The sequence below is a fragment of the Apostichopus japonicus genome, chromosome 8, assembly GCF_037975245.1.
Source record: "Apostichopus japonicus isolate 1M-3 chromosome 8, ASM3797524v1, whole genome shotgun sequence".
NCBI lineage: Eukaryota > Metazoa > Echinodermata > Holothuroidea > Aspidochirotida > Stichopodidae > Apostichopus > Apostichopus japonicus.
Window position 1 is genome coordinate 12,586,698 of NC_092568.1, and position 23,300 is coordinate 12,609,997.

Below are 23,300 nucleotides of genomic sequence, written 5' to 3' on the forward strand. Positions count from 1 at the left end.
ATTATTAGCTCTTTAAAAACAAATGAAAGTAATATCTTAAACTGTGAAAGGTTTCAGTAACAGTTGACTGTCATTTGGTCCATTCTTTTTGTGTAGTTTTTGTTAGTGCCATGCAATCAATATGTGTTGACATCAGTGTTTTATTGTTTTCACTTGTTCTCTGTTATTATTTGCAATTTTTTCTCTAAAGCAGTACATTTTTAAAACATCATTGAATCCAATGTCAATGCAAGCAGATCTTGAGAAATATCCTACTTGTGCTGGCTGAATTTACAAATTTTCCACTTCTTTTTGATGAATAATAAAAAAACTTGAATGAAATGGCATGACTTATCCCTTGTATCTCTTTTATACAGAAAGTTTGCTGAATATCAAGTCACATTCATTTCAGGCTTTCTATGAATTATCCCATTATACATACTGATAAAACAAATTTCATTGATCACCAAACATTCTTGCAATAAGGACCGTTTAGTATAGAACAGTCAATGTAACAATGTTAAACAGTACAAAGATTCTGAGAGTGACAGAAGAGCCTGATCATGTGACATTGGGATCCATCAAGGCATGTACACATTGAAATATCTTGTATCATGATAAAAACAGAGAAAAAAAAACAAATGTTCTTTAGAATATTTTGCAAACTTGTATACAAGCCTATAGACTCTGAAGCTGTCATCTTGCTTTGATTGATGGGTCCATCCATCATATATAGTAATAGTCATCAAGTTTTATATATTTTTTAATTGAAATTCCCCCTTGCTTGAAATAATAAGTTGGTTATATATGCATGGTCTATCTCTATGTACCTTACCTATAGATCTTCTTTTGCCGCAACATTGTCAGTTGTAGTGGAAAGAAGAAACGATTACACAAATTATTAAAGAACAATTTGGGAATTTTCACAGCTCTACAATTAGTGACTGACTGCTTTGACACTAGCTTGCAGAACTGGAGGTGCCAAACAATGACATTTCCTACATGGTTTTGCAGTTTGCCTGTTAGTCTGAGGTTTCAGTTGTAGTGGAAAGAAGAAACGATTACACAAATTATTAAAGAACAATTTGGGAATTTTCACAGCTCTACAATTAGTGACTGACTGCTTTGACACTAGCTTGCAGAACTGGAGGTGCCAAACAATGACATTTCATACACGGTTTTGCAGTTTGCCTGTTAGTCTGAGGTTTCACGATCACGGACCAGACAGCCAACTGTGAATTAATTAAGGAACTGCATATTCTGTTACGATTTAAACATTCACAGTTGAATGTCTAATTTTGTTTCCAAAAATATTTGTTGTTCTCAAAGTCTTTTACGTTTGACATCGTCACAATTAATGCTAATTTGAACGGTGGCATAGCAAATTGTTATAGAGCAGGTGATCAGTATTCCTGAGGGCAACTAACGATGATTAATTGAGAAGTCAAATCTATAGTTCCGTCTTTGGTACTCCCAGTAGTCCCAATACTAGTTGAAAAGATACCTTGATTGCTTGAATTTGTACATGAAAATATTTGTTTGGACCCTCAATATCAGGATTGATACAAACATTGTGATCATTATGTAATAACAATAACAGTCATTATAATAATAATTATAATAGGGACAATGACGGCAACATCTTCTATTTGGTCACTAATTATTGAAACCTTTGATTGTTATTTCTCCTGGCAATATACAGTATTCCTGCTACAATCTTTGGAGACAAAACTTAAAAACAGACTATTTTTTTCAGATGTATTATCTTTTTAATTGTTTAGTATGATAGTTTGTAGCTAATTCAATGTGTAACATGCTGGCTTATTGTAAATCAACATTCATTTGAGGGGGGGGGGAGGGATTCAGGTGTGTCAAAGGTGATCAGTATTTTTGCTTGAAATTGCTAGGAGTTTTCAAAGTAGTTTCCTTGAGGCTCTAAGTCCTCCAAAATTAACTCAGTGTGGGTAACTATACTTTTATAGTGACAGTATAAAATGCTGGTTGAAAAATTTGAGCGTGTCGGATGACCATTATATTAATTTCTAGCATATTTGCCAGAGGCAATAGTGTTGACCTTGAATGACATGTGGCCATGTAATGGAATCACTAACTTAAGTTTGAAAAGTAGTCTGCTTCTTCCGTGCAGAATTGCCCACTTTAAGGAATTGAGGTGGGTGCCTATAGGCCCAAAGATCATGCGGTCTCTGTGAACACTTCTAGGCAAGACAAACCAAGTTTATGTTTTAGGGATGCAGGGAGGGAGGGAGGAGGAGGGGGGGGGTTGGTGGTGGCGTGGGACAAGAATATAGTGTCTTACGGTCACAGATGGGGTTAATCTGGCATTGCAAAATTTAATTCTGTGATATATTCTCCTGCAAAGACTAGGCTAACATTGTGTACAATTTCTATAGTTTATATTTGTTTCGGAAGGTTTGTTTGGTTATTTTTGTTATTAAAACTAAGGCTATAGTTTGCATCTGACTCAACCTGTAACCATGGAACTGACCTTTTAGTTCTAAATTTCAACGGCCTGATCTCACAGAGACACCTCTGTGTTTACAACCATTAATTGAATACTACTACTCATGCATCAACAGGTCAAAATTTCAAACCGTTCCAGCATTTGCCCTCACTGTGTTTCTTTCACAACCTTTTAACTCACTTTATGCCTGTGTTTTTTCCATTAGTTTTGGGTGGACTGATGTGAGTCAGAGATTTTTATTTTCTAAATGATCACCTTCAGTGAATCTCTTTCTTGTTAGATTGTTTTGGGATGTAACCCAAAGGTTATAGCTACCATAGATCCTAATGAATTTTAATTTATATAGGCTATTTGATTTGCAATAATAATAATAATGAGGTTTACTTTTGACCTACATTTTTTCTTGGAAATGTGAGGACAAAATGCTGGTTGATAATAACATGGCAGGTGTACAGTATTACATAGATTACATTTTTAATGTAGGAATGAAAAAAATACAGCGATATCATGAAAGACCAACATAAGGTTGGAATTATCTTTGAACAGAAACAGGTGTCATAATAATAAATCTGTTATTTGTGTATAGTGAGAGACATGTTTTGCACTGATCACGAACATATAGCAAGAAATAAGGCATATATCCACATCAGTTTGTCAGTGAACTGATGTTCCTGTTGGTGTATACCTTATACAGAGGTTATCAATGGCTCTTTATCTACATTGATGTACATATCATCAACTATTATATAACATATGAATGATGATAGTTTAATTCAACAGTCCACAAACTATTCAGCGCACCTACAAAAGTCGGACTGAAAAATATTCGGTCTGTCGCAGGATTTTTCTGTATGTCAGAAAATTTATCTACACATTTCAAGGTTTGCAGAAGGGCATTAATTAAGTTAATTTTCTTACCTTCGATTCCACAGTCCATCGCCACTTTCATGCACTCAGAGAATTGATACTGAGGGGTTGGGGGTTCTAGTGGGTCCCGGATCAGTCGTTGTGGAACTTCCTCAATGTTGCTTTGATAATTGTCTCTGTACTATTTCTTGAAATAATACTCAAACTTCAGCACAATAGAATTGCTGTTATAGTCTTGGCAGAACAATTGTAATGTTGACATTTTTATTTTTTTAGCAATGCTCTAGGATATTGTCTATTTGTCAACCAGCTATGAAGGATAAAACGTCACAACTCTCTGTCTAAAACTTATTTATACTGTAGATAGTAACCTTACCATTCAAGATTTAGGTCAATTATGTGTTTATCAATAACAAAATAAAAAATAAAAATTCTGTAAACTTTATGTTTACTTTTATGAGCGAACAAAATGTCTTTTTAGCATTCAGTCTGATATGAAATCGAAACAAAGTTGTTTGACCAACCAAAATAAACACTACATGAGTCAAAATGAAGCTCTATTGTAAAAGTATAAAGCTCTGTTAAGAAATAAAGGTGTGAACAATTCGTCAGTTTGGAATTGGAATCACACAACCATACTAAAAGTTACTTGATTCAATACCCAAACACCCCACTGGTAACAGGAAAATGTAGAAGTCATATAGTAATTGAAAACTAGCAACTTTTTATAGCTCTACACATATAACTGATTGACATTTTAGTTTTTTTGGGTGGGCAGCATACATATACTCTCTTGGTATATGTCATGTCAGTACTGATTTCTTGCAATGTATGTATGTAGGAGTTGGAGGGAACTTCTTTTGTCTCTGTCATTATAAATATTAATTACTGAAGTTCAAAGTATTTTAAAGCATGACATTTGGCACAAAAGTAAATTTGATATGTTAAAGATTTATACTGCTTTCAGTACATGTTGTCTTTCTATAATACATTTAATTATTGAAAAATGACGCTTTAAACATCTGAGGGTCATTAAAGTGGTCAAGTACAAATGGAGTTGAATGTTATCCAATGGTGCTCTGTTGTTAATATGAAGTTTAAAGAACATGTTTGGTTGAGTTATTATAATTCATATGCAACATAGTGTGAACATCAACATTTAGTCTTGCACTTTCCAGGTTGGCAAAAGTGCAGACCAAACATGAAAGTGTCTTTTAAGCCATGGAAAGTGATGCTACATGTTAAAGTTGTAATTATCACAGTTGTCTGCAGATAAATGTTCTGTACTATGTCTCTTCTTTACATCCTTACAACCCGTCAATCTTCATCATACCAAAACTATATTTGAATATACAGTAACTTTTGCTGTGGCTGAGTGGATAAAGGTGGCAGGATTAGAAGCAATGAGGCTTAGCAATCAAAAGGTTCTGTGTTCAATATCCAGCCGGGTCATTGGAGGGTTTTCATCCAAGAGAAATCTATGGTTTTCCCATCTGAAGTAACTTACTAAATTAAAGTGGTTCCAAAGTTGAGTTAAATTGTTGAATTAGAAGCCACCAAGCATGAAAGTTGTAATCCATAAGCACTCTCGGGCTGCTCCTTTGTTCATGGTCGCTCAAACATCGTAAAAATGGCTTCCTGTATTGTTATTATTTTATAATATTTAAGGTGAATCCAATTAATAAGTTGCAAGCTACTTTTCAGGCTGAACATTGACTACAAACATTGACTTCTTATGATCTTCCACTCTAACAATTTGGTGAACAATTTGGACTGTGTGAATGTAGAATTGTAAAACATTTATTGGATTGTTGGAGAATACATTTTTTAAATTATTGCAAGCAAATGTCCATTGACGGTATTGCAAGCATTTATATGAATTTATTCCACTTGTTCCGTCTTCAGATGCCAATGGAAAGTGAAACATATGGTCCTAACGTTGGTCAAAAGGGTGATGAGTTCCGATAAGTTAAAATGTTTGCTACATCTAACGCAAGAGCATTCTCTCAAGTTTCCCCTGGTTTATACTTTGAAACAGCTATTCTGTTGTTGATAGTTAAGTTTGTTGAACCATCTTTACACTACAGCCTGTGCCTGGTTTTCTTCAAGCTAAGTTTTTTCCTCCTTTCAAACAAGCAGTTTGTTTGTACGTCTCTTCTGTCACTAGTAATTAAGAACATGGTCACATTTTGTACTCATTGGCACAAAGAAATGGCTATTTTATACTGATTTCGTGCACTTATTGCGAAAGGGAATTACCCATGGATAGTGCTGTAATTAAATAGGACACTGTGAACTATCTGCTTAATTGCACCAATGCTTCATGCATTCATTGCATATACAAGACTGAGAGTGCAACTATAGCAACTATATACAGATGTGAGCATGCATCCATGTATGGTCTCATGGCAACACAATTAGGCTGCACTGACAAGACTAAAGGGGATTACCAATATTTCTGTGCTGTCAATGAGAGTTCACTGCTTCTGGATATTCAAAATTCTTGCAGATAACAGAAAAGTGATAATAGAAGAGAATAGTCAATCCAGTATAACTATAAAACGCTCCACAAATATGTGGGCGAATTAATATCTATACACCAAATGCAAAACTCGTAGCAATTTTAGCAAAGAAAACCAACGTTATTGTTTCAGCACTTTTAATAACTAAAAAATTAAAGGAAAGAAAATTTGTTATGCAAAATGTAAACACTTTATTATTCCGTGTGAATAAGGTTGGTTTGCCATACACTTTGTCACTGTGCTATTTCTAAATTGGTCAGTTAATCATGTACAGTATAGGATTCTACACAGTTACGGGGTCATTTATGATGATAAAAATTAAAAGAAAGAAAATTTGCTATGCAAAATGTAAACACTATATTATTCCCTGAGAATAAGGTTGGTTTGCCATGCACTTTGTCATTTTTGTCTTGCCTTTTGTCTGAAGTTGTCACTTGTCAGATCAGGGCTTCTTTGTATAATTTCAGATGATTATTTGCATTTTACTACAGGGATTGTTTTTACTGTAAATGATTATAGACAATGTCTGATGAATGGGCATGATTAATCTAAACTGCAGTCTGGTTTAAACTGGATTTACATTCCCTAGCGGGATCGCATTGCTCATTTTTGTCTAAAGGATGTATTTATCTATAGTGGATAACAAATAAGATACTGTATCCTAAATTATTGCCTGTGCAATAGGTAACAGCAAACTTGAATATTTTTGCCTTTTATAGATACATATATATATATATTTATATATATGTATAATATGTAAAGAAACCGTTGCAATGAACTTTATACAGAGAGCAAGTAATCTTATACAGAGAGCAAGTACTCTCATACAGGAACAAGTACTCTTATACAGTGAGCAACTACTCAAAGCTAGGCTTATATACCTAGCTGTCAGGTCGGTTGTTGATGTCATCATTTTAATATACAGTAATAGAAGCAGTCATGCCTTTTGCGTGTGAGTTGAGCACAAAGCCTTTAATTTTTGTACAAACGATCCCCAATGAATGGTCCATCTTTCAAACTTCTCTGTACAACTTAAACTGATCTTCAGATGCATCAGGATGCTGCGTAATTAACCCGAAGAACTTTTTCATTGCTTATATCTAAGCAAAATTCAGAATGGTACAATCAAATCCAGCTAAACATACAGAATTGTGAGTTTGAACCGCACCCTCCTTAGGTTATTATATCAGTTTGACCAATGAAGAGTCATGAAAAATTTAGCAACTGTATTTTCTATGCTAAAGCTATTCAGTACCAGTTTCGTATTTCATATCAAACAAAGTGTAATGATAATATTATGCACCTGAAATTTCATTGTATTTATATGACTGTGGATATATTTACTTATTTTAGCCTTCAAATTTTTGTCATAACTTTTTCTGGAATCGTAAATATAAATGTCAAATAATTTGATACAGGCAACGATCAAATCTTTGTTAAAAACACCTAGATCGGTCATTGTCAGAACTAGAAAATAAGTAATTGGAATCAAAATAATTAATTGGAATCATTAAAATATTCATTTCTCACAGATATTTGTTAAATGCAGTATTAGCAGCAAAAAGTTCATGACGTTAATCTGTATTAACAACAAAATCAATAAGAAGTTCAAAATGATTTAATGTTTTGATTAACAGGTGGAAGGCTGATAATGAATTTTGTACATAATTTATGAAGCTAATATCAATCAACAACCAAATCAAAATCCATCAGGCTTGCACATTATTGGGCTTTAATAGTTTAATGGCGTGCCTGCTATACTTTTATTAGTATTCAGCATGAACCGTTCACTGTATCCAAATTTAATTTTATAAAGTACATATACTCTACATGTACTCTTTGGAACCGCTCTTAATGATAATGTTATTGCTATTTTTGTCTCATCTGTGATAGAATTTTTTTATTAAATTATACCAACTTGCATCAGTTTTTTTTTTTTTTTTTAATGGTGGGATGGGGGATGAGGGGGGTCTTTAACGGTGGTATGAGGAATAAGGGGGGGTCTTTGATGGTGGGATGAGGGATAAGTGGGTCTTTTAATGGTGCGATGGGGAGAAGGGGGTACAGGAGGAGAGGAGGCTCCTCTGAGGATCTTCTTAGTTTTGTTGCTTTCCTTCTTTTTTTTTGTAACTTTGCATTTCTTTATATGTATGATAGTCTGCAGTGTACAAATGACACCAAACCAAACTTCAATGCAAAGAGCTGATATATTGTTGCTTTTTGATATCAACACCTTTTTTATGTTATATGGGAGTGGTTTCAATGGGTGGGAATAAATGATACACCATCAATTAAATTAAGACAAAGATGTTGTTGGCCAACATGAGATGAGCAAACATTCTCTTTGTAATGGTGGGCATGTGCACATGAATATCATATAGGGATTTTATTTATAAATATGCATTCATATAAAACTTCTGTCAATCTTTATTGACATAAAATCAAAATTAATATCCTGACATATCTTGTTTTCTTGTCTGCATTGTAAGCTTTTCTGGTTGTTTTTTTTTATCAATTAGTAATTCCTGGTACAGTATTTTTGCTCATAGTGTGTACATTTAAACTGTGAATATAGTTATCTCTGCTTGGGTGACTTTTACAGCTCCTGGAATGTTTTGGTTGGTTTTTGATACGTGTGTTGTCAAGGACATCAGAAATAAGACTTTGAACCTGACAATTTACACAGAAATACCACTTTTATAGGAGAGCTAAGCCTAGATAAGAAATAAATATGTAGCAAGTGGTATGACAGATATATTATAAATTAATTTTAATTAATAATTAATAAAGAACAACACAATTGTCATATATATTCAAAGCACCAGGGGTGCACTCTGTACAGTCACAGCACTTGGGTAATACGCCCTCATTGACAGTTATACATAGCCAAATCATACACATTCACACACGAGTGGAATCACTGTGGTCGAGTGGTACAGACTTCGGTCTGTGACACAAGGTCTGGGATTCAATTCCTACCTTTGCCTGATGAGTCCCAAAAGGACGACACAGGTAGTGAAGTTTTCTGGTGTGTTGTTCTTTATTATATATATATTGTACCCTCTAAGTGAAAAATGTCAGACGTATAGCTACAGCACACCCTGTATCAAATACGACATCCCGATTGAAGCTAGATGCAGTGTTCTGGCATGAATGAATAATATTAATTTCATCTCTTTTGTAACATATAGTTTGAATCTCTCCCATTGGACTGTAAAAGGTTGTTATTTTACTGTAAAGCATGCAACTCTATTTGTGTGTGTTGTGTTTTATCAGACCCATTACATTCATTCTATTACTCTTGGTACTCAGGAGTATTAAAAGAAATGTGAACATGTATGCATTTGGTGTGACCAGCTATTAAGAGCCTGTGCTTTTGCCAAAAGATGTTTGCAGCTTTTATTTCCTCAGTTATACCTTCTTTCTACACACAAGTTGCATCTGAATCCCCTCATCCTGACAAACCCATTTACTGAAAGAAATGTATGGACACTTGGAAGCTATTATAGGGAGCCAACTTTGAGCAGTGATGCAGTCTTCCTTCCGCACTTTTATAACACTCTCTGTCAACTTTGCAAAGTTTTCATTGGTGACGTGAGTCGTATGTGACTTACCGGCTAGAATTTTTGTTTCATTACTTTCTTACTTCTTCTTTCCTATCCGGTACAGCATGAAGTTTTGTATATATGTTGAGGCTACTAATGCATTTAAATTCCATACAATTGTGGAATGATCTGAAATATAATTATCAATATTTGGCAATTTATGTTGATGAGATTGCTTGTTTGACATCTTTGCCAAGTGTTATAGGTGAGATAGTTTTCATATTTGAAGATTTGTCAGAAAACAAGTGGTTTAAAGTAAGAGCTATTCATTCCAAATGAGATGGTTTTTAACTTTCCTATTTTGGTTATTTTTGTTTCTCTACAGGATGTGGATTGTCTAGAATTGGCTCATTTACGAGATGCTAGAAATGGGAAGTATGCTGTTGTACCGAAGGTAAATATGTTAACATAGTATCTTTACAAGAATGACACATTTCCTTTACTTAGATGTCGGAAAATTTGATAACTTTGGATGGGGGGGGAGGGATGGAGGGGGAGGGATGGAGGGGGCGAGGAGCGAAAGGGGGAAGATGTCAAATATATTTTTACCTCTCCTCTCTTTCGGAATCCAATTCATAAATCCATTTCGTCCCCTTCCATTTCCATTTATCTGTTTCTCTGTTTGGTCAACCCAGATGTGATCTAGGCTAGGTGGATTCTGTTATGGTGTGTTCACACAATATGAGAAATTACTGAATTGATTTACGAGTTATTTGCAGTTTACGTTATAAATGGAAGATAAAATATTATATTAGGGGTGTCTGTAGTTGCAGGTGCTCAAAGTGTTAATATTCCATAATTTAAAGAATGTACTGTATGAGTAATGACAAGCCTAACGCCAGACAGGTCATTTGTACTTTCATGCAATTGCGTTGCATTGTTCAATTCCACTCACTACTTGCTCTTGAAAAGTTATGGTAACCTTGTTTATATAGTTTGCATTCATGAATTTAATCAATGTGTAGCTGGTCGCTTTGGGATTGCACCTTAACGGTTCGATCCAAATTGATAACGGTTTTATCCGGAGTCTACTACAACCTCCTCTTCATATCTGTGAGCCAGACTTCAGTTGTTTCAATTAGAGAGAAATGTTGCAACAGAGCAGTTCAACAACAAAAAATTAATATATTAACTTTATAGTTTGCCTCATCTGCTTTCATCAGACCCCCCTGCCCTCCCTTTACCAGCCCCACGCTTCACCATAGTAGACATGTTGTACCACAGTGTGATCTTTCTTTGAAAGGAATTGGTTATTTTTTTGCTTTTTAAGGAATATTGTGAATTCCAACGAGAAATCATTATATATAGCTGTTTGCCCCAGTTGTTCTACCTTGAATATTCAACAGCACGCACTACCTCTTCACTTTCAGTATGCATGCTCATTGACCTAACTTTGCTTCAAAGACAGTAAGCACTCCATCACAAGGGGGATGCAGCATACAACTGTAACCTCTGCATTGATTGTTGTAACTTAAGAAACAGCTTGAACATTCCAACATTGGCCAGCTCAGGAGCTGGTTTCCCCGGACATTTAGACCTTAGGGCAATGTATTGCTCATTGACAGTTCGTTGAGAGAGACGAGAGCTCTGATTGGACGACTATTCGATCTGTTGCGTTTGCTCGAAACGAGAACTGGCAGTTCAGGTCTTCTTCTCCTCAGTCTAAATGTTGGAGTATAATTTGACAGAATTTTTTCTCCCTCCGTCTCATGTGGCCTGTAAGCATATTAGACAAATGCCACATATCAACCTCTCCATAACAACAGATAATGGTGAATGACATGCGAGGCCTTGGAGAAAGAGGGTTGCTGATTTGAGCCACGTGAGACGTGAGCTGTTGGTCAAATTAACGACTCATTCCGAAAATGACTACAGTTTAGTTGTTGACATTTGGAATTTCATTTGGGTGGCAACTTGACACTTTATGAGACATTTTGAGACTTTCATGGCTTGGAACGTAAAATTTGCCCTTTTCTGACAAAATGTTAACCCCTGGCATTACATGCATAAACAGAAAGAGAACCTTGTGAAGCATAGGACAGAGTTTTACAGACATTAAAATCAGCTTTGTTGCATCATAGACTTATAGTATTGTGGATTTCAGGAACATTTGTCAAGCAGAGAAAGAAGGCACAAGCATCTTGTAATGATTTCTAGCTGAAATTGACAAATTGAGTATTGATGTTATAAATATTATGTGATACAACTTTCATCAAGTCAAGAAAATAACGTCTTCTCTGAACAATCCCATTGTGAAATTTAGACACTAATGATGTTTATGAATAATCATTGTTCAAAGTGTACCTAGTCGTTACCTTATAACAATTCGATTCACAGAATTAAAAATACATTACAGTATATCGTAAAACTTGATCATAGAACAAGCACCATATCGAATAGCTTCTAGGGGCTTAGTCCCTAGACCCCACACAGGTTGTTGACTGGTCAATAAATTGAATCTCTCCCTCTCCCCACTCCTCCCACTACCCCCTCCCCCCCCCCTTAAAGATGAAATCCTGGCTAGGTGCTTGTCATAGAAGAGTGGTTGTCAGATTGCCAAAGTACTGTCTTATTGTAACTTCACAGATTATCTTTTGATAAGAGGACTTAAGACATAGATGTTAACTATGGTCCATGACAATACAGCAAAACATTTCTCCAGAGAACTCATTCTCTGATAATTGAAATCTGTGATTTGGGAAATTTTTAGTTGTCTCCTTAGTCACAACCTAAGGAAAAGTTGGGAGGCTGATGTTTTATTGAAGTGTCATGTAGCCTTTATTCTCAATTGGAATGAGCTTTTTGCCATCCATGCACCTTCCCTATAAAGTTAAAACTAATTTAGTCATTGTTTATACAGTGTTCTTACAGAGAATTTTTAACAAGTGGCAGAATTCTCACTCTATGAGATGTGGTCATTTACATAGCTTCTCTAGCTTATATACCTTGCTGAAATATTTTGATATAAAAGAACCAGAATTGTCTAGAACTCTAGTAAAAGGAAATTTGCATATTAAATTTACTTAATAATATGTTTTTGACTAGTACTAGTCATATTTTCATTTACTTATATTTACACATGCATTTGAGAAAGCCTAGCTTCTCTTGGATCTTGAAGTTTATTCTTTCAGTTAATCAACATTGTAAAGGGATGGGTGGGGGAATGGGGGGGTTGGTATTATTGTGGCCTCCATGTGATTTGTATCAAATCTCGGCAATACTCTGGAGGTCTGGATAGCTAAATTTTTAGAACAGAGGGTTGTTGGCATTCTTGAGGGCACTTATGTGGAACACCGTTCTCTCAAAGTTCCTCAGCTATTTCAAGTCTGTGTTTGTTTATTTGTTTATTTACACATTGCTGTACATGGGAATTGCTTGCTAACAATGGTTACCGTTTCATTCTAATAGGATGCAAAGACTCGGGATATTTGCTTTATGGGTGCTCAGGACGAGACTCTGGAGATGAACGCAGTGACTGTGGTGAAAGGAGCGGATATGGTCAACATTACGTTTGTTACATTCTTCTCCAACAACAGCAAAATGGCAGAGGTAAGACAACCTTCCTCCTAAAACTCCACTCATAAATAACAACTGTACCCACAGCTGCCCCTCCTCCACATTTTCCCTTCGCTCATCTTCACCTGTTGAGGACACATTCATGTAGTGTAGCTGTAGTGGTGGTTCTTGAATTTAAATTCACTAGTGCTAAGTTTCTCCGTGCTACTACTGGTCATTACAAACTCATGATGCATAGAGATCAAATCAATTGTGTTTTGGTGGACCAATAAAAAACACTGCTACACAGTCCAGGTTGTATTGCCTTTTCACTTAAACTTGAAGTCAACGAAGGTCAAAATGTTAAAACTTTGTAAAACAGATCCCTATAGCCAGTTTTTGTGGTCTTTTCGACTTAACTATAATGATGAAACAGGGGAAGTCCCATTCCCACAATCTGTCGATTACAAATTCTACAATGCAACAACAGATATTAGAGCAAAAATTAAAATAACTGATAGAAATCAATTTTGTTCGTGAAAATCTTTGTTTTTAATTAGTTTTTAATGTTTTTTTGATCAACTCAGACATAAGTGAAATGGATTTGTTGTGATTTGTTTGTTTTAAATCACATCGCCAATTGTTATATACAGTTTTTGATGAGCCGTCCTTTCATCACACGTTATGCAATTATCTCTGACCAGCAGCCATTTTAACAGCAGCTCTACTGTATTTACATTGGGCAGGCAAAACACAGTAGCTGTAACCAGCGAGCGGCCTGCACATCTTCTTCATTCCTTGCTATCTTGGTTCAATTTTTTAAAAAGATCTCAGGCAGCCTGTGCTGTGTGTGATTGATTGGCCCCGTGGTCATTTCATGGATCTTGAACCTAAGTCTTGTCTATTTATCGGCAGCTGCATTATCAGGATGGCTTCCTGGGATAGCTTTATAGCAAAGTAATCAAACAGCTAACAAATTTCAAAGGGACTTCAATTTTAGCATTTGCCAGAAAATAGGAATAAAGCTAGTAAAAGAAATGATACTGCAATGCAGAGGACACTTGGGGGGGGGGGGGGTGGAGGAAAGACAAGAGACCCACACAGTGAAATATTCATCATTCACGGTGAAGAGCCGCTTTGATTTATCGTGTTTATCTGCAGTGCAAGGAGGCAAGGAACAATGACAAAAAGTGTGTTTTATTGCACATGATCAGTTGAACTTTAACACACCCCTTCTCTTTTGTGTTTCCTTGCTCATTTGTGACGGTTGATATTTAGAATATAATGTATTACAAATGGAGACACACCTGACTCTGCAAAGATTTATCGTTTCACATTTGGAATGTCATTGGTATGAAAGAAGGCACATTTTTAAACAGTGACTAAGTTTTTGTGACAATTTTTTATTCTCATCGACTAAAATGAATGGAATTTCATCTGTATTCCATGAGTGTCTTTTAGCCAGGTTTTAGTTTCATTTAGTTGGGCAGATTAAACAGCTGTTTTGTGCTTACAAATTCCAATTTCTTATCCAAAAATGTGAAATGAGGAAAAAATGTTACTTTTGGCAGAAATGTTAGTCTTAATATGTTATAATTCAAGAAAAGATTGAGTGCAAGTAATGTTTCTATAGATTTTCTCTTTAAATTTAAGATATGCTTAAAATCTCTGGAATGCTCTTTTAAGACTAAATCTGTGATTATATCCCTCGCTTGTCAATGATGGGCCTGATTTTTAATGTTAATCCATTGTTATATTCTAATAGCTCAACCAAAGCATGTGTTTCATACAAACAATGGAGCACATGTGGATGACACTCAAAAACTAAACGTGTTATAGTAAACATCCTGGACTGTGAACAATGGTTTTATCAGTTTTCAACATATCAAAATTAATTTCATGCCAAAGGTCATCCTTCAACCATTACAGAAAGGGGCATATTACATATGACAGTAGTTAAAGCAATAGCTTTCAGTCTGTTAAAGCAGATTGTTTATGGTAAATTTTTTCAATTGTTGCCTACTGGCATGAAGATACCAAGTAAAGATTGAATGTTAATTTTGCAATGCAATGGGTCCTTAGCCAACATGAGAATGAAGAATGTTAAGTACATAGACTTGCAATTTGAATGAAACGATCACAATGCTGTCCATAATATCATACAGTGTTATGTACAAGTATATTCAGCGCAAGTAATTAAGTAAATGTACACTTTGAATTAGTTCACCTTTCCGCGCCATCAGCCAATCTTGATACTGTATAATATTGTAAATTTTGATTGGCATTAAAGACTTCTTTGGGGGGGGGGGGAATTCCATTGACAAAGTTGTAGTGATATTTTATTTTATGGCTTCAATAGGGCACTTGAACAAAGGCCAGTGATAATTATTAAAATCAGTATAGCTAGGTATAGTATAAATGTGGATATAAAATAAGTAAACAGGTCACAAATTGAAGTTGAAGAGCTTTGTTTTGAATTGCTGAAAATCAAATTCAGTGAAGTATTTAAAGCTAGATCATTCATGATCATCGTCGGATATCAGCTTTTAAATTTATCTTTGAAAAAATATTGAAACATGATTAATCCAGCCATTCATTATAATAAGGAAAGAAAGGTTTCATTGTTTATTTTATCCTTGATAGGTCCATTTGATAGGTAGCTCTTGTTTATTAGTAAGCTTCATGCATCTGTCATTCTTCAGTTTTACATAGAAAAATGCCTTTAAGAAGGTAATATTTTCTTTCTCACTGAAAATGTGACATTTGAAGTTTGCAATCAGTGCTTTACAGTGTGTGGTATAAAGTATCACACTATTTATACATTAATATCACAAGTCTATTTTTGGTGTCTTTGGTATTTTGTTAATAACATTTTTTAAATGTTAGAGCATATTTTTTGTTTCCCTAAAGCAATGGTCAAATGAACTTATAAGGATAGCGTACAGCAGGGCTAACCGAACACCATCGAAGTTCCAGTTGTTGGAAAAAATGTAAGTATTTTGAAACTGTGTGTAAAATATTGACATGTATGTATTTTTGGTTAACTAGTTAGATAATCAACAGGACATCCTGGTAGAGCTGTTAATAGCACAAAAGTGTTGTAAGTGCAAATCAGAATGATCTTCTCCAATGTGGAACCTGGATTTACATGTTAAAAGTAACACAGAATATAGTTACAATAGTTGTACAACAAAACCTTTCTTTGCTCTTATCACTAGAATCGGACATCTAAAATATTACCCTTTCACTGATTGCTGGCTTTTATTTACTCCCCTATCTCACCTCAAAATGTTTGCTGATTATACTGTAGGATCTTTAAAGGCATTGAAGACTCGCCCCAAACCGCGGCCATCTGAAAAAGTTAACTTTCTGTTGCTTGCAAGTGAAGTTTTGTTCGTGTCGCTACAAAATGCAGACAGTAATGAAACATGATACCTTAATTGTTATCTTTAGCTGGACCTGAGATGTCCATCGCTGTATCGTTTGTACACTGTGCTGTGGGTATTGACCGCAGCTGTATGTACTGACTGTACATGTGTCTAATTACCGACGGTAGCAAGCTGTGTGTGTATTTTCTGGGATCGATGGTGGTGTCTACACTTCTGTTACACCTCATTCGAAACTAGGTCAAATTACCGGGATTAGACGTTTCTTTTTGCGGGAGTCTTCACACCCTTTAATTAAAAGGGGAAAAAAGACAGTAGTACAACACAGCATTGCACTACCAGGCTAGAGAATAGGATCAAGACAACACATCTCAATCGTGATGCATGATTAGTTATGGAGGAATGACTTCCTCCCCCTCCACCCCCCCTCCAACCCCCCACCACCATTCATCTCCACTGCCCTTATATACCTCCCAGGTCAGTGAACGATGGTACAGCCACCTACTTACAGCTCATGCAAGTTCACTAATACAAAAGTGAATATTTACATGAAAAACCATTTGCATCGTGAATAATACGGCTCACAGTTTCGTCACGGTAAACTTGAAAAGTGTGATACCAATAGATCGCTAGCAGGTGGAAATTTATCTTCTGATAAACTATTTCTCATTACCAGTTCAGAACAAACAGAAAATCACAATAATAACCAAATAATCTTCTGTATTCCCAAGCTGTAAATTGTAAAGTAGCCAACTTGCAAGAAAATCAATCTTGTGATTTTGACTTTTCACTGTGTGTATTGTAACTTTTGAGACGGTGTGTGTGGGGTGGGGGAAGGGGCAGGTGAATGGAAGGAAGTATGCAATATACCTTTCGTAACAATAGTAGAGAAGTTTGGATTCACTTTGATAATTTTTATTGCTAAGTCTCTTTTTAAATGTTGTTTATAAACTCTGGTTTCTTATACCATAATATAGGTATGTGAAGCTTACCATCCTTGTCAACAGAGAGGGCAGAATTCCAGTCAAGACGTGAGTATACCACTGACTAATTTAATTTAATATCCTATCCTGTCTGTCTATATGTCAACACATAGCAGAAGAGCTCTATCTTCTTCTTCCTTTCATTTTGTTATTGCTCCATTTAATTTTTCTTGTCAATAGAGTACAAGTTCTTTGCCACTCAATATTTATATATATGTGTAGCAAGTGGTATGACAGATATATATATTAAATTAATAACGATCAAGATGGTGTATTGATCTTTATTAATTTTATATATATATATATATATATATATATTTTTATATACATATATATATTACATATATATAATTATATATATATAAAATATAACACAGCAAAATGGTTGGAAGTCTAAGCAAATTTTGTAAAGTGCAAAGCAAGATTTGGGGACTACTTGATTGGGATTCAGACCAAAGCCTTCACAAATCCTTAGCACAATTTATTTTTGCACAAGAAATTGTAATAAAGTGGAGATTATTGCCCACAGCTCTTGTCTTCTTCATATCAAATGCAATTCCAAGTCTTCCAGCATCTCATTTTATGGAGAGCAAAAGTGGAATTTTTGTAACTAAGGTAACCAAGATTTCAGATGCAATGTAAGGTATGGTAAGTGTGCATTATCATCATCGGGTAAGGTTTAATATAAATTTCACAGACCCGTTGATTTTGCCACGTTTGCTAGGAAGTTATGAGTGAAGAGTATGCTGGGGAGTCTGAAATATTGTACATGTTACTGAAACAATTTTCAGTTCTTAGAAACAAAACTTGCTGTTTTATGCTGATACATACATATCTTTAATAGTGAACATGATGTACAATTGCCTAATGGTACTGTATCAGTTTTCCATAAAAGAAAAACTTTATTTCTTTTAATATCTATTGCTCTTATTAAGAGGTTCCTTTGGTTTCCATTCTGATTTCCATTCAATATGGGTTCAAAATTGTTTACCATCGATGGGTGTGCCTATAGCCGCTTAGTTTTTGGTTTCGATGACAAGAGAAACCCATGCAGTAACGATGGCGTGTACATGTGTGTGTGATGCCCAGCTTGTAAACATAATATCTCAAGATGAGGAATCATGAAGTTGAGGAATCATGGATACTTTTCAAACTTTTCATATAGATGCACCATATTGAGTAGAAGAACCCTATTGTTTTGGTGAATGTCAAAGGTCATCTGATATCACCAGAGATCAAATGTGAAAACCTTGTAAACACGATATGTCAAGTTAGGAAGCATGTGTACTTCTCATGCTTAGTATGTGGATACATGATAGTGAGTAGAAGAAGCCTTGTATTTTTGGTGGAGAAGGTTATCTGAGGTCACCAGAGGTCAAATGCTGAAAACATTGTAAACACTATATCTCATGATAGAAGGTATGAATACTTTTTATACTTGGCATGTGTATGTGTCATATTGAGTAGAACCCTATTGTTTTTTGTGGAGGTTAAAGGTCATCTGAGGTCACCGGAGGTCAAAATGTGAAAACTTTGTAAACACTATATCTCAAGATAGCACGGATATTTGTCATACTTAGCATGCGGTTGCATCATATTGAGAAAATGAAATATATAGTGTTTATAGGAGGTCAAAGGTCACTTGAGGTCACCAGACATCAAAAATTGTAAACAAGATATCTCAAGATTGGAGGCATGAATACTTCTCATATGTATCATGTGGATGTATTATATTGAATGAAAGAAAGCAATTGTTTGGTGGAGGTCAAAGGTCATCTGGGTCACCAGCGGTCAAACTCTGAAAACCTTGTAAACATGATATCTCATGGTAGAAATCATGGATACTTCTCATACTTGGTGTGTGGATGCATCACCTGTGAGTACAAGACACTCATTGTTTATGGTGGAGGTGTGTACTGCCACATACAGTAGACTGACCTGTATCTATCATGCCAAAGTGTAATTGTGCATCATAATAGTGGTTCAGGACATTTATATTATAAGAGCTATTTCTGGTGAACAAGCAGTCTAGTGTTATGAAGTCATCGAAACCTCAATGCATTTTGCATTCTGGTTATTAAGAAATTCTTTGATCAAAAGTAATCAATTTGGTCGATCCATGGACATGTGTCCACCAGGTTGATACAGTCTATATTAATCAATGACATCAACACTGTGTTTGACTGTGAACAAATGTATGTTTGCAACATGATACAGTTTTATAGACTTGCGTCTTTTGTACAAACCAGTGAGTTGTTTGAAAGAAGATAAGAGTTGCGATCCATTTTTCGTGGCTTATCAAGAGTGCATTATCAACAGAAACACTTTGCAATCAAATTTATCACACTCTCTCAGACAGTGCTTTTAGTGAACAGTTTATTGCGCACCATTAGTAACGAAAATCACTGGTACAACAATTCCCTCTGTCTCAATGTGTGGGAATATGGAATCAGTTCTTATAGCAGCTTAATGAAAATAACCCTATTGAAGGTTTTGAATTTAATTCCTCCAATCTCATCTCTTCATTGTCCTTTGAGTTGGAAAGAAGAAATGTTAAGTCAAAAACAAAACCAAAAATTGTGTTGCCTTATTAAAATTTGTTTACAATTTCCTTTTCAATGATTCTTTATTCCGGACCTATATGATGATAATATCTTTGTAGGTTTGCATTGAATCAATGCATTTTACAAAACTTCATCGTCTTTTTCAAAGATTGGAAGAGATGTTTGCATATTATTTGAGATGCTAAATTGTTCTCAGCCAACTGGAAAGTTGTCTCTGATCAGAATGACCTACTCTAACCCCCCCCCCCCACCCCTGCCCTCAAAATCATCTTTTGCCCCAGTTCTAGTTGTCCCAGTACACCTTGGTGATGATATTAACTATGTATAACTGCCAGTCCTTATACACTTGTCCTGCTGGTTGTTTGCATATTCTCTCTATATCTTCTCTTAAGATTGAAGAAGATGTTAGCAAACTCTCGAGATGACAAGAAGCGGATTGACGATGTTCTACAAGCCTCTAATATTCACCCGCAAGTAAGTTCACTTCATTTGATTTATATCTTTCATTTCCAAACTGCTGTCGACATATCGTGAAATAGAGGTCTTCGAATGAGACTCTTTTAATATTGCATCTACACTTTGGTTATGTTTCCAAAAGTAAGTACCCTTAATTATCCAGCCATCTAAATGGTTTGCTAGTCAATATACAGTTATCCCAGTGAACAACAGATCTGTGTAATATCATTTCTTGCTCTCAAAGAAAAATATGTGTGCATGCAGATGCCCTAGAAGGGTTAGTGCGAACGGTATCCATCTTTAAATTTAATCAAAAATCAAATTTTAATTTGTTTATTTGGAGGGTGAGGCACAGTGGCGGAACGTCCATACAGTCAGGGGGGCGGATGCCCCCCCCTGACGGATTCAAATGGACTGCTGGCGCCCTTTTCAGCTTTTTACCACCTTTTACTTATTCACGATTATTTACTTTTTATTGCGCTCTCATCTACCTATTGACATTTGTCGCATATTGTTGGCGATGACACTATTTATTCTTCGTTTATCTGCAAATTAGCAAGGCCAGGAAAGGGTCATTTCCGGTGATCTAGGAAGTATCTTTACTCAAAAAAATTCTGTATGCTCCACGTCAACCTGTGGTGGCGCTCCGCTTAGATAGTGTCGAAAGCGCCCCTACGGACCATTCTCGCCCCCCTTGACCAATACCCCTAGCTCCGCCACTGGTGAGGCATCATTAAACTGTTCTAGTCACCAGCTTTCCAGAAAGTACTCTTTGCTTGTCTTGAATTGCACTCTGATGGAGTACTATTGTTTTACCTCAATCAATTATTAAATCACTAACTAAGGAGGGATTAACTTTTAGTATATTTAAGAGAGAACTTACTCAAATTTCATTTATTTAGCTGTATAATCCCATATAAAGCAATCTGGTCTACAAATTGGACTACCTAATTCATATACATGCTAAAGTCTTGCAGATATAAATGACTTTGTTACCTCACCCTAAAGCCTACAGATGTAGTTTTATGCAGCAGTTACTATATGGCTGGTTCATTTCATACATACATGCATACCATTCAAAGCAGAGACATTTCGAATTAAAATCCATTTCAAGGGGTTTACAAATACATACATGTCTTTCCATTTCCTAAAAGGCTCAATGAAAATAATTCATTTTTTTCTTGTTTGGATTATAAATATTTCAAAGGAAATCTAACACTCCACCCAACTGTGAAAGTGAATGTCATAGAAATCTACCGTCGCCCATGCGTATCACATTTTAAATGGGATTTGAAAAACAAACTCATTGCCCATGCAGGTTTGATGGTCAATGTTTCAATATTAAAACAATAAATCACTTTCCCAGAGACGACATTGGGGCAATACTAGATACTGAACGGTAGAGTTCTTTCTGCCAATATGCAGACAAACATGCTTATTACGCAGAAGAGGAAATTAAAGGTGACAGCTGGTCTTATAAACCAATTAATCGTCCTAGAACAAAGTGACCATTAACAGTGAGCTATCTGGCAGATTGAATTACTAACAGACTATTAATGAAGTTTATCTTTAATGATCTTTGCTCCAATTATTTCAGTGAATGAATCATGTATCAATTTAAGGTCAAACGTAATGATAAGGTCAATACCTGGTTGGGTAGTAAGTCACTGCTCTCGTTTTGAAGAAATTTAATAGGACGATGATATTTTACGTCATCCCACTGGGAAACAATAAACAAGTTTTTTGTCTGTTTTTCAAGCTGTGGGTGCAAAACATTCATTCGAAGGAAGAACAGGATGGAGTAGTGTTTATTGTATATTTTGTTTATTGATAATAAATATTAACATGTGTAAAAGTAAGTTGGCCTGACGTTTCGATCCTAGCAGGATCTTCTTCAGAGGCTAAAAAGTAAATAATAGTGTGAATTCAGAGGCTAAATATAAATAATAGTGTGAATTAAATACGACCAACTAATGTAGGTAACAACTTTCCCCAAAATTGGGGGGGGGGGGAGGAGGAGGGGAAGATTAGTAGCTTAGGTGTGAGGATTATCTCAAAGTGTTTCACTTTTAGGAGTTTTTTTGCTTCATACAGGAAAGGTATAAGTTGCAATCGTAATGATTGCTAACAGTTATAGTTAAAGGATTATGAACTCTGAGCCAAATGAGGTCAAAGATTCAAGTGTTGTATTTCACATTTATTTGTTATAATTGATACTGAGCAGAGTATCTTTCATTGGAGGCTTTAAAACTAAACACTACACTCATTTTGTATATCCTATAAATCATACATGTAAATGTTACTCAATCAGACTTGTACTTAAATGTTGTTGCAACAGATTTTCTTTTTATTAAGTTTTTGACTTTTTTGTCTGTTCACAGGAAGGATGCATAGATCCCAAAAAGTTTACTTTCAATAATTTCTTTACATTCTACTTGAGACTGGTGCATGAGAGGGACGTGGATCGTGTTTTTCAAGAACTGTAAGCAATGATAGTGATGTACTGTGCTTATCCCACACCCATGATCTACCCCTCACCCAACGACCAAATTCGGGGTTACACCAATGTCACAGAGTCGATCCTCTTTGTGTTGATTATATTAAGTTAGATTTTGTTTATCATCAATTTATTATGATATTCCTCGATAAAACTTTCCTCTTAAGCAGCTTTTAATGTGTTTGAAGATTTAAGTCTCCCAATGTGTACTGAAGCCAAATGCTTTAAAATAAAAATGGCCAAAGAAGTTCTCACTACTGAAAAAAAATTCAAACTTTCTATTTGATTCAAAAGAACACTTTTATATGTCAGGGAAGTTTCAGAATATCAGGATGACACAAACTTGAAATAAACAGGATTCTATGAATCATACTGAAAAGGCTAAGAAAAGATGGATACCTCATTTTACTTTTCATCTGTTTAATGTCTTGTGTTTCTGAAGATTTTTTATTGAATTCATTTCA

At 35.3% G+C, this 23,300-nt stretch overlaps 1 protein-coding gene across 45 annotated transcripts in view; it reads left to right on the forward strand.

The window, feature by feature from the left end:
* Positions 1-23,300, forward strand: part of LOC139970443 (1-phosphatidylinositol 4,5-bisphosphate phosphodiesterase beta-1-like) — a 152,393-nt gene that overhangs the window by 53,828 nt on the left and 75,265 nt on the right. For all 45 annotated transcript variants that reach the window (XM_071976106.1, XM_071976113.1, XM_071976112.1 and 42 more), the window contains 6 exons: positions 9,781-9,849; positions 12,864-13,004; positions 15,861-15,940; positions 17,314-17,367; positions 20,276-20,357; positions 22,721-22,821. In XM_071976106.1, coding sequence (XP_071832207.1) covers positions 9,781-9,849; positions 12,864-13,004; positions 15,861-15,940; positions 17,314-17,367; positions 20,276-20,357; positions 22,721-22,821 — 527 coding nt within the window. The remainder of the gene's footprint in view (positions 1-9,780; positions 9,850-12,863; positions 13,005-15,860; positions 15,941-17,313; positions 17,368-20,275; positions 20,358-22,720; positions 22,822-23,300) is intronic.